Here is a 17,922-nt window from a genome sequence, read left to right as displayed (position 1 = left end):
CCCTTTTATCTTTGCTAATTCTTGCATTCTGATTATGACTCCATATATTTGTGCCGAAACTCAATTAATTTTTGATGTATTTATAATTGGTTTACAGTGGGAAGAAAACTATGATATAGATTTTTTTAATGTATTTATGATTGGCTTACAGTATTAAGAAAACTTTATGATATAGATCTTCATTCTCTACATTTCTTGAGCATCCACTGACCTTAACATCTTTCCTCACTGTCATTTTGATCATCTTGGAATTTCATGTTTTTCTGTGGACAATACAGACTGGAGGTTGCAGGAAGTTGATTGTCTGACTTGTTAAGATTGTGTAAATTCTGATTGTGTGATCATGGACAGCTCACTGTATAAGCACATAATAAACTTGGAGGCTATTTTTAAACTGTTATGACAATAGCATTGTTTTACATTTTTGGAAATTTTAACAGAAAGTGTATTGTAAATGATTCAGTGGATGATTAAACCTGTTTTTATGCCCCTTAATTGGAGTTTTAGGGGCATATAGGTTTTGGTCTGTTTGTCTCTTTGTTTGCAAAAACTTTTAACCTTGGCCATAACTTTCAAATGGATGGTGATAGACCATTCATAGGGTTTTCATATTTCACATATGTATTCCTTGTGACAAGACTTTTTTTGGATACCTTAAGTATTTTGCTGCCATACGGATCATTAGTGTTTTACAGACACATCTTGTTGATACAAGTTTTTAGCAATAAATATGTGTTCTCCGTGTTTAACAATAAATATGTGTGCTCCGTGTTTAACAATAAATATGTGTTCTCCGGTTTTAGCAATAAATATGTGTTCTCCGTGTTTAGCAATAAATATGTGTTCTCCGTGTTTAACAATAAATATGTGTTCTCCGGTTTTAACAATAAATATGTGTGCTCCGTGTTTAACAATAAATATGTGTTCTCCTTTTTTAGCAATAAATATGTGTTCTCCGTGTTTAGCAATAAATATGTGTTCTCCGGTTTTAGCAATAAGTATGTGTTTTCTCCATTGCAGTATACCCAGTCATCTCGCCTTATACCTATCCTTACCAATAACTTAACATCCAAATCCAGTGTCATAAGAAGGTAAGCTCACCATCCGCTGTGTCTGTCTGACAAGGAGTACTATTGTGTTTTAGGGCTCAAAGGATTCTCGGAAGTATCAATACTGTTCAATACGCTCGGTTCAATGTTTGATTCCTGTCTCGGATGTTAGGTTTGATACATTTTTTTATGTCGAGTTTGGTAGTTGACATAGAGCTCCAAATTAAGTTTTTGTTCCACAAGGTCAAAATAGCAGCAGCAGGCGATTCAGCTGGAGATCCAAACAAAATTGCAGTGTTGTATCACTGTTATTAATATGACCAATGTGAAAACCATTAAACTAGTAGTTTAAGGAGTTTATAAATCAGACTTGCATTAGTTTGTGTAAACTTTATTTTGTATTGGTAGTAGGATAAAAACTATGTAAGATTTTGGACAATAAGTACATTTGATATTGCTACAAACATATGGATTTTCTTCCACAAAATTATCCCTAGCGCTATATAATTACCTCCTCGCACCAACATCCATGTAAGTCGGTAAATAGCTAGTATATAGCTTATGTATGTTGTTATAAACATCCATGTAAGTCGGTAAATAGCTAGTATATAGCTTATGTATGTTGTTATAAACATCCATGTAAGTCGGTAAATAGCTAGTATATAGCTTATGTATGTTGTTATAAACATCCATGTAAGTCGGTAAATAGCTAGTATATAGCTTATGTATGTTGTTATAAACATCCATGTAAGTCGGTAAATAGCTAGTATATAGCTTATGTATATTGTTATAAACATCCATGTAAGTCGGTAAATCATACCTGTGACAGAACTGTCATGCCACAACTGGAGATTTGAAAATTTTCAGCTGGAGTTTTGGTCTGATAACTGGAGATTTTTTATCGACATTTTTTTACCGTTTTTGTGTGTTCATTGGGTAATGAAATCATGCTACTAGTAGTTGTTTTTTTTTGTGTTACAAGTGTCTGAGTTCATAATCATCAGATCCTTTTTGTGTTGAGAACATTGATAAATCCTTTTTTGTGTTAAGAACATTGATAATTCTTAAGTCAATACCTTAAAAACCACAATTAAATGGAAAAAAACTTGTTATATTTATATATTTATTACAGAGATAACAAGTTATAACAATTATCACACTAAAATATTTGTATAATCAATACATTACCAATGGCTACGAAGTCTTCCAGAATGCTTAATTCAGAATTACAAGCAAAGTAGAATAAGCTGAACTGATTTATAATAAAAACAGGAGGGTTGTTCTGAATGAACAAGTGAAACACAGGGGAAATTTTGCTATTCTATTCCTAGTTTGAATTAAAAGGGTAATATGAAACTAGAAAACTGGAATGAAATTTAGTTAGCGTACCAAACAATAACAAATGTTCACTTTCGGTAAGTGCAACACACTTATGGTAAACCAGATGGAATGATTTTATAAAACAAGTTGCAAAGTAACAACAGAAAATGCAAGTCAGCTGAACGAAAATTCAAAGTATAAATATATTAAACTTTAATGAATATCCCGGGATAAAAAAAAACTGAAAAAGAATGGACGGGTAAATATACCGTCAATATACCTGTATCTCAAATGCTGAGGTGAAATAAACAACAAATACTTATGAAATAAATGGAATTAAACACGAAATTGTGAGGTTTGTTTTGACCGGAAACACTTTCAGTTACACAAATATCGCGAAGCTCGAGCTCGATCGGAAAATACATAATTCAAAAGACGACTTTCGATTGTCTCGGGGTTTTTCCTTATCAATATCGAAAAATAGCGCTCAGAAAATTTTTGTTGTTGAAAATTTGAGATGACGGAAGATTTTACATTTTAACGGAAGGAACGGAAGGGGGGCTCAAATTCGGGAGATTTTGTCTTCCGACGGAAGAATCACAGGTCTGGTAAATAGCTAGTATATAGCTTATGTATATTGTTATAAACATCCATGTAAGTCGGTAAATAGCTAGTATATAGCTTATGTATATTGTTATAAACATCCATGTAAGTCGGTAAATAGCTAGTATATAGCTTATGTATATTGTTATAAACATCCATGTAAGTCGGTAAATAGCTAGTATATAGCTTATGTATATTGTTATAAACATCCATGTAAGTCGGTAAATAGCTAGTATATAGCTTATGTATGTTGTTATATGTATGTCTGACTTTAAAAATAACAAATTTGAATATCTTTCAAGAAAAAAATCAACACCCATGTATGCGTTTTGTTTGTTTTATTTTAAACTGAATAGAAATGTGCTGTGAAACATGCTGGATGCTAACAAGTAAAGTATTTACTCTGGCAAAAGTTGTATTGCATTGGGCCATCCTGTATATTTTACAGTACGCTTCTGGGAAAGAAAACCCAGCGTTCCACACAAGGATTTACTTTAAAGTCTTCAATAAGTGGGCCTTCACTGCTTATGCGAATAAGAGCTACTTTTGTTGGATCTTGCTGAACAATCAGTACCAGCATTAATAAGAACACTACATCCCGAGCTTGTAATTGTCTGTGAAAATTAGCAGCAACAGTTGCCCCACTCGACTTACTGCTAATAATGCAGTCACTGACAAAGACATAACTCTTACTGTTACCGTGAATAGTCACACTTCCACGTTTGTAAGATGTACACCCAGTCGTGGCAAAATCGGACAATGGGTGTCCAGAAATGGTGGACGTTGCTGGCTGATTGGCCTCACAAATTCTGCAAAACATTTTGCCATCTCTGTATATCAACCACGAAAGTTCCTTCAACCATTTCAGGACTGGGGTTCTTCCTTTACTTTTGCATTTTTCTTTAGACAGCTACGTCATCTTTAGATGCAGAACTTTCTCCATGTGATTCTTGAATTTACATGTACTAGGATGAGGCTTCTACTTTTTATTACGGATAACTCCAAAGTGCTCTAACCCTTATTTTCCCGCCATCTTGATTGCTTTCAAACGCTGCTTTTACCGAGACTGACAAATATTTATTCAGACTTCTGATCCCGATTATAAAATTTTACTGGATGCCCAATTTTTCTCCACTTGCGAAAATGCAACTTAATTATAATCACTAGTCGCAAAATCGATTTTCTTGTCGCAAATGCAACCATTTTACTCACAACTTGGAGCACTGATTATTATTATTGAGTGGCAAGATGGTGTGATGAAGCATCTCTAATGCTCTATTTTGGCACAGACTAGTGCATTGAAGGCTTTAACTTCTAACTTTGTTCAACTCTCTGAGGAGCTTTACATAGAAATCTCCCATTGATAATATCAGATAGTGCATTTCATTTTCATTATCTATACATATTGTCTGAATTACTTGTTTCCATTACTTGATTATTAATTTGGGCTTGTTGAAGAAATTGCAAAATGGCTAAACAAAATACCTGCACAAGTGCTGTTCAAAAATGATGTAAATTCTGTGACCACAGGAGAAACACTTCTTCTGTGGCTCCATGTTTAATATGCCACCGATAGCCATAATGTTTAATATGCCACCGATAGTCATAATGTTTAATATGCCACCGATAGTCATAATGTTTAATACGCCACCGATAGTCATAATGTTTGATACGCCACCGATAGTCATAATGTTTAATACGCCACCTATAGTCATAATGTTTAATACGCCACCTATAGTCATAATGTTTGATACGCCACCTATAGTCATAATGTTTGATACGCCACCTATAGTCATTATGTTTAATACAACACCTATAGTCATTATGTTTAATACGCCACCTATAGTGGTTATGTTTAATACAACACCTATAGTCATTATGGTACACACAGGAACATATTTTATTTCATATATGACTAATTCTTTCTTTCATTTTCAGGCAGTGTTTTGAATTGTTACAAATAGCATTACAAAACTGGAGTACCCATTGTTTAGAGAAACATATTGCACTTCTTCAGGACAGCATAAAGAGGGGGATATCTGATGCTGACTCGGAGGCTAGGTTGGTTGCCAGGAGGTAAGTCAAATTATAGTTTACATGTGGGGCATATACATGCTCCTACAACATTTCTTGTTTACTTTTTGATCTTAATGTCAAACACAATTTGATACAAATTTAACTTGCACAAGATTTTCAGCCAGCAGTCTACAATTTCACTTCATTATTTCAGGTCTTACTGGGGATTTGCAGATCATTTTAGAGAACAGGCAAATATGTTAATGAACTCTTTAGAGCCAAGAGAACAAAAATTATTACAGGATCAGTGTAGTGGTTCTTCTAGTAATTCGGTAAACAGTGACCACACAGGAAAACAACGGCCTCGGTCTGTTAGCCAGGATAGGAGTACAGGCTTCGATTCAAGTACATTAGGGTGAGTTTATGAATGAGATTCAGCCCATGATAAAGATACAGTGAAACCAACTGGTGTCAATACATTATGGTAATGCTTTTGGAAATTAACAAAAGATATGTGAAAACTATGTACTTTGAAATGTGATATGCTTAGCAGTTTTACAAGATTTCAAAGGATAGTACAGGTGACTCTCGATAACTCGAAGTTCAAGGGACCTTGATAAAACTTCGAGAAATCAAGAGATCGAAATTCGGAAATTGAAGGTCCGCCGGTGTGGTTAAGATTTTACAGTAACCAGAAATGTTTACACACAAGATCATATGATATCGTTTTGACATGTTTTCCTTCATATTCGTCAGGTAGTTTGATATCAAAATAAAAAAACCTTATTTTGCATTAATAAAAACATTTCAAAGTTTATGTATTTATTTGTTCTTTAATCATGCTTAGATAGGCCTACAAAACCAAGTTCCGATGAAGCTTTACTATTGCTAACTAAACAGAACATAATGTTATGTCACTTTACCCAAAGCAAAAATTCTAACGAATGTGTAAAACGATGTTTTAGGGTAACTTTATACAAAGAACAAACTCGAGAAATTTAAGAGTCTGTAAATCTCTAAATTATGTTTAAAACTTGCCCTCTCGTCACGTCAAAACAAATTTTGGATTTTATTCATAGCAGGGTTATATATAATTTTAATCATCATTACACAAAACCCCAGTGCAAGGTGTAAACTGACCAATTAGCCAATTATATACTCAAGTGTGTCACCTCCACAAAGAAGCACAGGGGATGTTTCAACTATGTAAACACCTAATTACCCCTCTGGCATTCAACAAAATCCAGGTAAGGCCCAAGTTGAAATTATTACATGCTTGGGTAACGGTGGGTATATACGCTACCACCACTTCGAGAGATCGAGAGTGAAAAACAATGAAATATGTTTTACGGGACCCAACTTCACTTTGAGAGATCGAACGTTCGAGAGATCGATAGTAAATTTGCTTTGTTATATAGAGAGAAAAATCGGGACCATGATTTCACTTCGAGAGATCAAAGTTCAAGCCATCGAGAGTCACCTGTACAACAACTTCCATTACATGGACTTTGATGATATGATATAATTATGAACTTTGATTAAATCATTGGTTTTTCTTTTTGGTATGTTATTAGTCGTATCGGGAAGAAGAAGCACTCTCAATTCAGCTCAGCTCGTAGTGATACAGGTGCAGGTATGTGGGTTTTTTCTTTAATTGTAAAGGGCAGTAACTCCATATATAACCCCTGCCATCAGAGATGTTAGAGGAATATTCCTCTTTATAATCAATTGGAAAAAACATTGCAGCGTAACCATATTTATTTTCATTACCTTGCAGAAATTAGGTCACATTCTCTTAAATTTTCAAAAGGTAAAATTTCCCTATGCATGCATTTTTAAGTGTAAACTGTGTCAGTTTTCACAGTAGCTGGTTTTTTTTGTTGGCCTATATGATTGATGTTGTGATTTTAAATCAGTACTTTAAATTCCCTTTTATTATCAAAAGTGAAAAAAGATAGAATTTTTAGTTGATATGTTAAATATATATTGTTGTGCAAATGTAAGAAATAGAAAGACTCGAAATAATCAGAGCATACACAGAATGCATGATATGTTCACTGCCTGGTATCTTCCAACAGTCAGAAGTGCTGCATGGAATTTGAAAGAATTTAAAAATTTAGTGAAGTCACTAAATAATCTATAGAATTAGACTGATTTTTCTACTTTCTTTTTTTTTTTCCTCATGTTTATTTTTTTTATTTCATTACATTTCATTTTGCTGGAGCAAAATTGAATTAAATTGCAAAGCATTCTGCACTCAATTATATTTTTGTACTTCAGAAGCAAAACCGAAAAAAAGTTGAAAGGTGATGAAATGTAATGAAGTACACATATTGGCAATCCGTTCTCATCACTGAATGTTGTGAACACCTTTTTTGCATGATATATTTTTTTTTATCTCACATCCAGACTTGGATGTTGATGGTGCTGCACGTCACCATGGTGCAGGTAAGAGAGTCACATGACCTGTCACATGGGGTATTGTGACTTAGACGCGCTGCTTGTCACAATGTGTGGTGTGTAGTGAAGTACTAGCAATAGAAGGGCAGGGGACATTAATCTTCACAGTAGAAGGCTGAATACAAAAACCGTAGAAGCATTATATGGCATCAAGTAGAGGCACATTTTGTTAATTTTCAGATGTAACATTTAAAACTTGTACTTTGCAAACTCTAAATCATGGTACCATTTTTTAAATTGATTGTTTTTGTAAAGTTTTATTTGATTATTATTCCTATTGATGAATTTTTATTTTTGATAAGGTTTTATTTTAAGTAAATCTTAGTTTCCGATATCGGAAACTTTTGCATAGTAGGTATACTTGTATTAGACAAGACTGGAAAATCAATGTTTTAATTGATTGAACTGATACTAAGGTGTATCAGTATTAGCTGAATTTATATTAGCATGTAGCTACAGCACGTGAACGTGAGAGTTGGAAAATTTGACAATCTTGATTTGTGCTTATCAGTCCACTTTATATGAGAAATTAACTTGATAACATTTGTAATGGTACTAAGATTTTGAATTAAGTATTGGGAAAAGTTCTGCATGATTAATAATTAATATGCAAAGCAATATTGTACATATTCATGTAGTATATATATAATTTTAGTTTATTTCTTATTCCGTGTCAGTATTGTTTCTTGAGTTGCTTTCATGACCTCTTGCAGATTTAGACAAAACTTTAAGTAAGTCCGTTAAAGACCGCATAATCCGCTCTAGTAGTGCTGTTGATCTAGCAAATGGGATGAGCCCATCCTATTCCAGTTACACCACTCCAAAACGGCGGTCGCCTCAAATGGCGGCTGCTGCTAGAATGATGCCGGGAGCCACATACTCACTGCGTAAGAACTCTGTGTGTTCTGTCTCTAGCTATAGGTGTGTCATGGCTATCAGTCAATCCAAAAGGGGTGTGTCATCTGTCAACTGCATGTCATGGGTGGGATCAATTCAGCTCATTTTCATGAAGGGATGTGATCAAATTTTATCTTGCATGATTTTGAACAGAGAAGGAAATACCGAAATGGTTTTGGGAAATTGTGTTATATGCATGGAGAGTATAAATTCTTGTGCTCTCAGAAATCTAATTCACCCTGCATGGTTGGTCATGTTTAAATAAGCATCCAATGGAGGTTAATTTGTTATTATTAAATTACACACAGGCTAGTTCCATTTACACTCATTTCATTTGGTTTAAAGGTACAAACATTCTATTCTTTTTGAATTAGAAATTTAAATTGAGAGATTCTGTTGTTGTTGTTTTTAAGGATGGTCTTAACTTATTTCACAATTTAAGATTAATTATAAATATCACGAGAATTAAAAGTTGTTTTTGTTTTCTCTCTGGGAGAGCCAAATGAAAAATCTAGGAATGACATATAAACATGACACATTAAATTCGCTAAGAGCTTTAACTTATTTTAACTTAACCCGATGGCAGCTCTTCAAAAGACATTGAAGTATATGAAAACAGGATCAAGCAATTAAAGATCAGTATCACAGCAGTCTCGGAAGTACATATTTATTTGGTATTTTCCGTTCTTCTATACAAATCGAAAATTAAATTTCATGTTTACTTAATTTTAGAAAATCTGATCTATTTCATACTGATAATGGAAATCAGTATTTGCTTTTACTAATGGAACTAGAAAATATTTAAGTATTATAACCAGGTATATCAAAGACCAAAAAATTATGTTGGGGAAGTCATTGTGAGGTAAAAGCTATTTAAACAGATTAAAAGCTTAATAAACATTGCTGAGCATTAACGGAAGAAAAGTGATAAATGTGCCTTATAGGTCAAAACAGAAATTAGTGATGGTCTAGCACTTCAGTTATGTATCTGTTGTCCTGTATTTTATTTCACACACAGTGTAAATTGGTCATAAATGTCACAGTGTGGCTGTGGACCCATACAAAACATCATAAGTCTCTGGATGGAAGAATTGTTTTTTAAACTTTGAGGGAAAACAGTTAGCAAAAACTGAATATGTTTAGACTTTGGAATGTGTTAATTTGGTATGAAATCTTTATTTGAAAATCAAGAAATGAACAGTTTTTGTTGACCACCAGAGCTGAGTATAGGAGCTGTGAGACTCTTCTGACTGACTTTACACGCCCACACATCATGACATAAACATGTCCAGAGCTTGGTCAGTGGGGAATGATTCAAGATAGTACAGGTAGTGGACAGTGTAATGGTCCATGATGCCAACAAAGCCTTGTGTATTGTTAGATTAAAGAGATTAGCAAGGATTAGGGGAGAGTCAGTGTCCTGTGATCTTTAGAGAGCTCTCAGTGAATGGTGATTACCATGCATGGAGGACTTGGTTGTTTTTTAGAAATCTTGTAACCTGGGGTATTACTCTGGAGGGAGGGATGACAAGGTTGTGCCTGTATGTGTGTATGCATAAAGAACTTCTTAATATAAGGACAATTCACTGTCGCCTAGGGTAAACTTGGTGATTAGAAGAAAAGGTATACTTGTCTGTAATGGTATGTGATATATGCAAGCTTTATGGATATGCAATGGACACAAATTTAAAAGATTACAAAATAAGTTTGAACATGCAAAGAGTGGGAGAGAGTTGGAATGAAAATAGCACATAAGAAACAACTGCAAGTGAATGGATGACAGGAAATGAGACTGACTAGTGATAATCAGAAGAAAAGAATTGATTTATTGAATATGGGAACCTGTGATCGAAAGAAACGTGTCCGATTTGCAGTGTTTCCGTATGTAGTAGAAATCCCTCCTCGAGGACTGGACTGGGATGACATTGAGGAAGGGTTTTTCTCTGGTGAGGAGGAAGAGTCCGAGGAGGATTTTGTGGAAGCTGTGAAGGGTAATCCGGTCTTTCTAACAGGTCTAATAAGGAGTGTAGAGAATTGCCACTTTTGGACTTGGTTTGAACAAATGAGAGTTTTGGTATTGTCAATAAAGCTGTGGTTTTGTAATTGTCACTGTAAGAGATACCATTATCTCAATGTGTTTCAACTTGGATTTGGAAACCTCATTTTCTGACAGTTTGCTCAGACACAAGAAGTTACATACAGGTTCATTTGCTTTGGGGGAGTCTTGTAACTTCATCACATTTTCATCATTCATATTCATTGTGTGTTATGGGTATGAATCATGGCATTATGTATTTACATGTTCAGTTACCTGACATACCTGGGACAAGAAAGGTCAATGTCTAAAGGCAACAAGGTCATATTTACATTTGATGCCTGTAGGTAATGTTCAGATGGATACTCCAAAGAAAAGGTGCTTGAGATGAGAGCGACACAGATTTCAAAATATGTGCATTAGGGTACATTTTGTAAAGATACATGAAAATATTTGTCTGTGGTGTCTGTTATTCCTTAACTATGATAACCTTTTCTTACATGTAATCGGAGAATGTGCTAAGAAGATGTCTTGCTTTTTTATGTGTGGTGTATGTATGTACACAAGCATGTGAAAACTCATGGTGTATGCGAAAACTGTGGTACATTCAATACTCATATTCACATTATAAAGTTTCATAGCTACAGATATATTGGTATGTTTCAAACATAACTTCAAATTTCTCTTTATCTAGCATGTGCTGGTAGTAATTATAAATATTGAAAATATATAGTTTTTATATAGAATGAAAGACTACATTTTTCATACAGAATATGCGTGAAACTATCATAATGAATCCTATTCAGTCATTTCATTCTGTAGGTGACTTGTTGTCAGGTATTGTGGGATAGGGCTGACCCAGTTGCTTCCCCTTTCTCTCTCTATTGTATGGCTGTATCATAGTGGTGCAAATTGCTTGTTACTTTCAGCTCGACATCGCAGTAGTTCAACTCACCAAAATCTTGGCACCTTGGACCGTAATAGTCGGCCCCGCAGCAAAAATGTTAGCTCCCAATCTCAGCGTAAGTATGATGAACAAGGATTGCCTCTCCACTTTCGTGTGTGGGAGAAAGAAACATGAGTGTTTTTGACTAGAAAATTATTAACTACACATGATCAGTGATATATAATTTATGTTATTGAAGCTTGTTAAATATAGTTTTAGGGCTAGGTGCCATATTGACATTGAGGCTGCAATAATTGTGTCATTTAACTTCAAATTGTAGTGAGCTTGCTTTTATGTTTGTGTTCCTGGCTTTAAGCTCATAGCTTCCATGCTTTTTTGATAAGTTGTCTCATGTTTTTCCTCATTTCCTAATATTCTTCATTTTTGCATTGAGTTTTTCCCACAATTCATAGACAGGAATTCTAATGGAATGTTTGAATTGAAGTTTATGCATCAAGTGTATTGTGTGGATTTTATGAACAGAGGCCTGAGCAGCAGATACAAGGACAAAGAGTTGACAAGTCATACATGGATTATAATTTATATTACAGCTAATAGTAGGTCAGGCTCCCCAACTTCTAGGATTAGTTACTTAACGCACACCCAGAAAGATCCTATGACCCCAAGGTCACAAAGGAGGTCAGGGGTCACACGTAGTCAGGGAACCAGCAGAGAGGGTAGTCCAAATCGCCTACACATGCAGCCAGGTAATATCTAAACTTAGGTTTGTGAAAAAAGTTTGTTCCTGTGTAGAACAATAATGTTATATAAAATGTTATAATCAGGTTCAGTCAACAAATATCTTGTATAACTGTTCAGTGTTAATGAATATAATGGTGCTTAATGTCTATTGTGGTATTTCTGAGAATTTATATACTGGTTATTATACTTGAATCACCTTGTCCATCTGTCTGTAGACATGATCTTATATGAATATGAAGTTATGAACCTGCTATTTTGATATGAGATTTTCGAATATTCAAGGACGTTTAATGTATATTTTTTCCATTTGCAAGGAGGAATGTAATGTTATGTTGTCATGGTCTGGAGTACATCTTGAAAACCATTTATTCTTCAGTGAGCACAAATTCACTATTTCCCACTCTCCAATGTGCCCTAAAGGGGGTATTAGTCCTGTTAGTACAGTTCTAGTTATCATTTGATATTGTAGGGAGAGAAAGAAGACCAAGTGGAGGAAAGACCTTGCCAGCATCTGCCAGTAAAAGGAAGGCTGGTGTGATGGCTCAGCGCACTCTCCGACAGGGGTCTGATGTAGAGGAGGCACTAACGGATGCTCTGGTAAATGGATATCCTAGATGATGAATCTAGAGGTTTATAGGATGTTAAATGGTTCTTGAAAAATAACATGATCTATGAGGTGTGCTTTTTGCAAATGGGGGGATTAGACCCAAAAAAATTGTATATATGTGAAAGAAAAAACGAAATTACATTGTTAGAAATTCTTGAAAATTGTGCAAAGAAACAATTTCAGAGAAGTGAAAAGAAAAATCATTTACTTTCACTACAGTGATATTGGAATTTGGGTCGATGTAAAGTATACTATGATGAAAGGCATAATTTTAGCCAGAAATCCTTAGATTGGTCAATTTGGTAGATAGGGCGAAGACTTTAACAGCTATTTTTAGCACTGTGATGAGGTCAATAGGGCATAGGTATCATAGCAAATGTAAGTTTTACTGGTGTAAATATAGCAGATGTTATGGAAAACGTGGATACAGGCCATTCATTGTGAAGATATAGTTGATGAAATTACCACTTTGCCAATCCAATTTTAAGCATTGCACATTCAGATTTTTCCCACCATTTTACATATTGGTTATTTTCAGCAGACCTAGTAAAATTGATTGAAAGTAATTATATAGTTAATTGTACTTCATTTGTTTTAATTGATTTGTATTTAACATATTAGTGATCTCGTTTATTCACTTAAAATGTCTAAATAATAAAGGTACCAGTCATGAGGTCTAGAGGCTGAGCCCGCTCATTTCTTGGAATGTGTGGTAGATATCCGAGTTATCCCCCCTTTATTCTTATCCACTTCCTTATGAACCATTTAGATGTAATTTTTTTTAAACATAAGCATTAGATAGGTTGATTCGATATTTACCATATTCATGTTTTATGAGTAGCAGATTGTCATTTAGCCATCAAATATTCATATGCATTGAATGTTCTTGTTTAGCAAAGAGGACCCAACAGGCGACGCTATGATTATGACTCAGATGATGCTGCAAGTGAAACGTCTAGTGTTTGCTCGGAGAGATCCTACCGGTCAATTGGACAAACATCAGAGGTGTGTACTTCAAAGGCAATGAATTCAGAAGAAAGTTTGTAAAATGCTATAAATATCATTGATCACTAAAATTCTTAAATTTTCTTAATTAAAAGAATTGAAGAAATTTTGCTTGATTTTGATTGTAAAACATGCAACATGTAGACATCATTTTGTGTAGCCTCTGTCAGATTTCTCACAACTACTGCATTCTTGTTGTCTCACACTCCTGGATCTATATATTAGTATATAGATCAGGGCTGAACAATTTGCCCAGTAGTGCCTTCAAGCTGATTTTCAGTTTCTCGGTGTCTTTAGCAATTTCTTCTTGTGTGGTCCATTTCAGTATTATTTATGGGGATACCAGGTATTAGCACTCATGGCATGACACACATTATGGAAGAAATGTCACTGGTTTTTTTCACTATTAACAAGTGTGTGAATGTGTGCAGTAATCTAACTAAAGGAGGGCTTAGTGTCACATCATGTATTGATGGGGGCAGGGGCAAGGGAATGACATTTGTGAATTTGAAAAACATTGTATATTGATATGAGCATTTTTTGAAGAAATAAATTGATATATTCTGTAAAGCAATATTTTAAGTCAGAGATGTAATTTCCCATTAGAGGAAAAAAGATATATGTAAAAGTTTTATATCTAGTGAATTGCAAGTATTTTACACAGAGTCGCTTCAAAAGAAAAATTAGAACACAGGTAAAATATGGATAATAATCCACTTTTTGTACAAAATTCTGGATCTGCTCTGAACTTATACCAGTGTATTGTTGATGGGAACCAAAATTTTCCCATTTCCTCAAGCATGGTTTCCAGGATACATTCAGAAAATCTGTCCCACCCTATTGGGTAAATAGGCATGCTTCTGAAATAAATGTCACAGCATGGACAGTCCCCCATTTTTATCACTACAATTCAGCACTTTTAACCTAACACCATAACCTTCATCAGTTGTGTTCCTTGCCACTCTTGATTGCCATTTTCAGTTCTTCAATGAAATCTTTGGTTGCACTCTAGCAGATTTTTATTTTTCCTTTTTATACATTTAATTTGACTGAATTGAATCTGTTGAAAATATGGCTTTTTGATTGGCTTTTTTTCTTCTGCTGCTAAAGGCCTCATCAACTGATTTTGATAAATGGTATTATCGTCTGCCAACCCCAACACAGGTATCACGTATCCATAACAACCTGATGTAATGCTGCGGTAGTGCTCACTTTCATTTTTATTGCAATCTCCAGAAATATTGCACCGTAATTTTTGTTTTATGTATACAGTTTATTAATTTTATAGTGTTGTCCAAAGTATGGAAATATTTGGATGATTTGCATTAGTGTATTTCAGTGGATTTGATTTAAAATGTTGTGGTAGTAATATTTGTTTTTATTTAGCTTGTACTTTTGCTATGGAGATATGTTTGGTAAAATATCAAGATATTAGCAATATTTTTGCTTTGCAATGATTAGTTAGACTTGTGTAGGTTTTGCATGAAACAGATTTTAATTAGTATAATGAATGCTCTGATTCCTTGGTATAGTCTACGAGTAAGGATTCAATCTGTTCACCTTCAATGGTGGAGAGTACTCATGTCCCGAAGGTAATGGCTCCTAGCAAAATAATGTTCAGCAGTTTTATTTAGGCTTCTTGAATTTAATTTTTACACCAAATTTTTATTGTGTTTTTAGTTTGGTTCCAGTTTTAAATATGTTTTTGTTTTATTAAAGTCTTTGGAAATCAAATTAAGTAGTTGTTGCCCCTCTCTAACAAGTTCAAAGTAAATGTTTGTTATATTTATGAAAATAAGTTTTCATTAAAAAGGTTAACATATGCAAGATAACAGCTTTTTGGAGTTTTGTTTGGTTTTCTGTTTGTCTAAACAAAGTATTAGATTGATTGTGCATTTTGTGTTTGATATCTGTTTTTGAAAGTTTTCAATGTTTTATTTTATGATTGTGTATATTTCATACTTTAATTACAATCTTATTTACTGGTTTTCAAAGTTCTGGAGAGTAATGTGTAATCTTGATTTTGCATGTTAACTGAAAACATTATGCATTCGTTGATATAAACTGTAAATATATCACATTATATTTCAATGTCTGATAATAGTCAATTGTAATAAAATTATGAAATGACAGTTTCTGATGATTATTCTTATTTTTTAAAATTATGATAAAGCATTGATTTAAATTTTAAATCTTCAAAGAAGTGGTTTATTAGATGAACAGGTTTATTTTAGTACTATTATGTTTTCAATTTCCAAAATCTTTTTAGGATACAACGGAAATCATTGCTCTGTTAGGAAGTGGTTCCCATGGTGACAGAAAGGAGGGACTAATAGCATTACAGAATCTCTTGAGGAGTGGTCGCTTTTTAAGGTATGGTTTACAAATGTACATGTACAAGCAGAAGAAAAGTTTTCAAATGTAAATGTGACATGTTCAAGCAAAACTTCATGTCTATGAATTCATAGTAAATGAAGTTTTCACATTTGTATATGCAAGCATAACTCAAGGTTGTAAATATTGCAAAAGAATACTGCTGAAGAATGATAATAGTATCGTTTATATTTCGATTTATGGGGAATTTAGGTTTTTTTTCTGTCTATGGCAAGTAACTGCTCATAACTTTTGAAGTGTAAGTATGTTGGCTTTTATGTTATAAAGTAAATAACTTAGTATATCCTTGTGACAAACTTTTCAATGGTGCTATTGTAGTTGATCCTAGGACCTTAATGTTGACCCACTTATCAAAAACTTGAACATCTTGTAACTTCTGATCTACAAGGAGAGGGTTTTAATATTTTGTGTTGCCATGTTGACAAGGCCTTTCTATTGGTACCACTACTTCTGAACAGTAGATGGAATTTTATGCCTTTCTGTAGGTGATGTGTTGGGTATTGTTTAACTTGGCATTCCTCTATTACTTCTGAACAGTTGGTGGAATTTTTGTGACATGGACTTTCCAATGGGACATGTCATAGACAGTGTCGATCTGTAGCTGTGCTACTGCTGGTGACATTTGTGTTTCACATGCATATCTTGTTATAACGAAATGTGTAAAGCTGTTGCTATCAAGATTAGTACTGAACTTTTTGTATGTTTCTTTCAGTCGGGTGGAATTGCAGAAAGTGTGTGAAGTTTTTAATAGAATGTTCCACGATCCACAGAGCAAAGTAAGTTATTCGACGAGGTATGATCTGTCTGTGTGCTACTGTTTAAACGAGGTTTTAATCATTTCTGGTTACTTTAGGATCTGTTTCAAAGGAATGGAAAACTGAATGTTATAGTATAAAATCTTGTAATATTTGTGTTTTGCTGAAAGCTGTTCTTATGAATTTTTACTGTTTTTTGCAGGTTTTAAGTTTATTTTTAGATACATTAGTTGATTTAATTCAAGTTCATAATCAAGACTTGACCAATCAAATGTTTCCATTTTTAACCCGTCTACTGAACAAGTCTGGCCAAGACATGCTGGGTTCTGTGCAGAATCGGGTGCAGCGGGCACTGGATGCCCTTCGGTAAGTCGCACAGCTGTGTATGTCTTGATTTATATTATTTGTGAAATCAGAAGTTTATTTTATAGTAGATCTATTAGTATTATGGAAAATAAGTAGGCCTTGGTGTCAGAGGTCATTCCTCATGTAGCAGTATTTAAGTCTCAATATTTCAACTGATATTGGAGTATGTATGTTATGCTCTTGTTAAACATGTAATCTGTAACATTTAAGTAATATGACATTTATTAATCTCAAAATATATAAAAGTCAATTGAGAGAGGTTTTCAAAATAACATGTGAAGAATTTGTTTTCAGAGAAAATTTTCCCGCTGAGCAACAGTTTATTGCTCTGTCAAAGTACATCGTAGATCAAACACAATCAGCAAGTTTAAAGGTGTGTATGTACATGCAGAAAAGTTTCCTTTACTAGTAATTAATCTTTCCCATTATCATTTACATTAATGTGTTAAGCTCATCATCATTTTGTAGTCATTCGTATACCTGTGACAGCATTAATTGTTTTAATTCCTATTTACAATTACTAGCACATCATTACATATTCTAATATGCATAGTTTGTGCATAATATTGAAGATGGGGCCATCCTTAAAAAATTGTATGTTTGCTGTAATGCGACTCAGATTTTTCAGTGTGGGTAGGTAGGTAGGCTTTTTTCTTTTTCTTTTTTTTGAAAATCACTTACTATATTGATTTGTAAATGAGCAAAATTGCGATGTACACTAGGACAACACATTAAAGATTTCAAAACTAATAACTTTACTTCAAGAA

The 17,922-nt window shown here is 33.9% G+C and overlaps 1 protein-coding gene across 44 annotated transcripts in view; it reads left to right on the top strand.

Annotated features, from left to right (window-relative positions):
- LOC125683889 (CLIP-associating protein 1-like) overlaps window positions 1-17,922 on the top strand; it is a 94,650-nt gene that overhangs the window by 41,586 nt on the left and 35,142 nt on the right. For 7 of the 44 annotated variants that reach the window (XM_048925391.2, XM_048925402.2, XM_048925404.2 and 4 more), the window contains 17 exons: window positions 1,021-1,091; window positions 4,911-5,048; window positions 5,203-5,403; window positions 6,563-6,621; window positions 6,766-6,798; window positions 7,398-7,436; window positions 8,162-8,335; window positions 11,310-11,402; window positions 11,878-12,033; window positions 12,498-12,625; window positions 13,530-13,640; window positions 13,966-13,986; window positions 14,751-14,804; window positions 15,910-16,013; window positions 16,747-16,810; window positions 16,992-17,155; window positions 17,450-17,528. In XM_048925391.2, coding sequence (XP_048781348.2) covers window positions 1,021-1,091; window positions 4,911-5,048; window positions 5,203-5,403; window positions 6,563-6,621; window positions 6,766-6,798; window positions 7,398-7,436; window positions 8,162-8,335; window positions 11,310-11,402; window positions 11,878-12,033; window positions 12,498-12,625; window positions 13,530-13,640; window positions 13,966-13,986; window positions 14,751-14,804; window positions 15,910-16,013; window positions 16,747-16,810; window positions 16,992-17,155; window positions 17,450-17,528 — 1,689 coding nt within the window. Of the gene's footprint in view, window positions 1-1,020; window positions 1,092-4,910; window positions 5,049-5,202; window positions 5,404-6,562; window positions 6,622-6,765; window positions 6,799-7,397; window positions 7,437-8,161; window positions 8,336-11,309; window positions 11,403-11,877; window positions 12,034-12,497; window positions 12,626-13,529; window positions 13,641-13,965; window positions 13,987-14,304; window positions 14,335-14,439; window positions 14,485-14,750; window positions 14,805-15,172; window positions 15,233-15,909; window positions 16,014-16,746; window positions 16,811-16,991; window positions 17,156-17,449; window positions 17,529-17,922 lie in introns of all 44 variants that reach the window. The other 37 variants (XM_056139687.1, XM_048925408.2, XM_048925406.2 and 34 more) reach the window with 28 other exon arrangements.

This window comes from Ostrea edulis, chromosome 6, assembly GCF_947568905.1.
Source record: "Ostrea edulis chromosome 6, xbOstEdul1.1, whole genome shotgun sequence".
Taxonomy (NCBI): Eukaryota; Metazoa; Mollusca; class Bivalvia; order Ostreida; family Ostreidae; genus Ostrea; species Ostrea edulis.
Note: the sequence above shows the minus strand (reverse complement) of the source record. Positions and strands in the feature narration are given on the sequence as shown.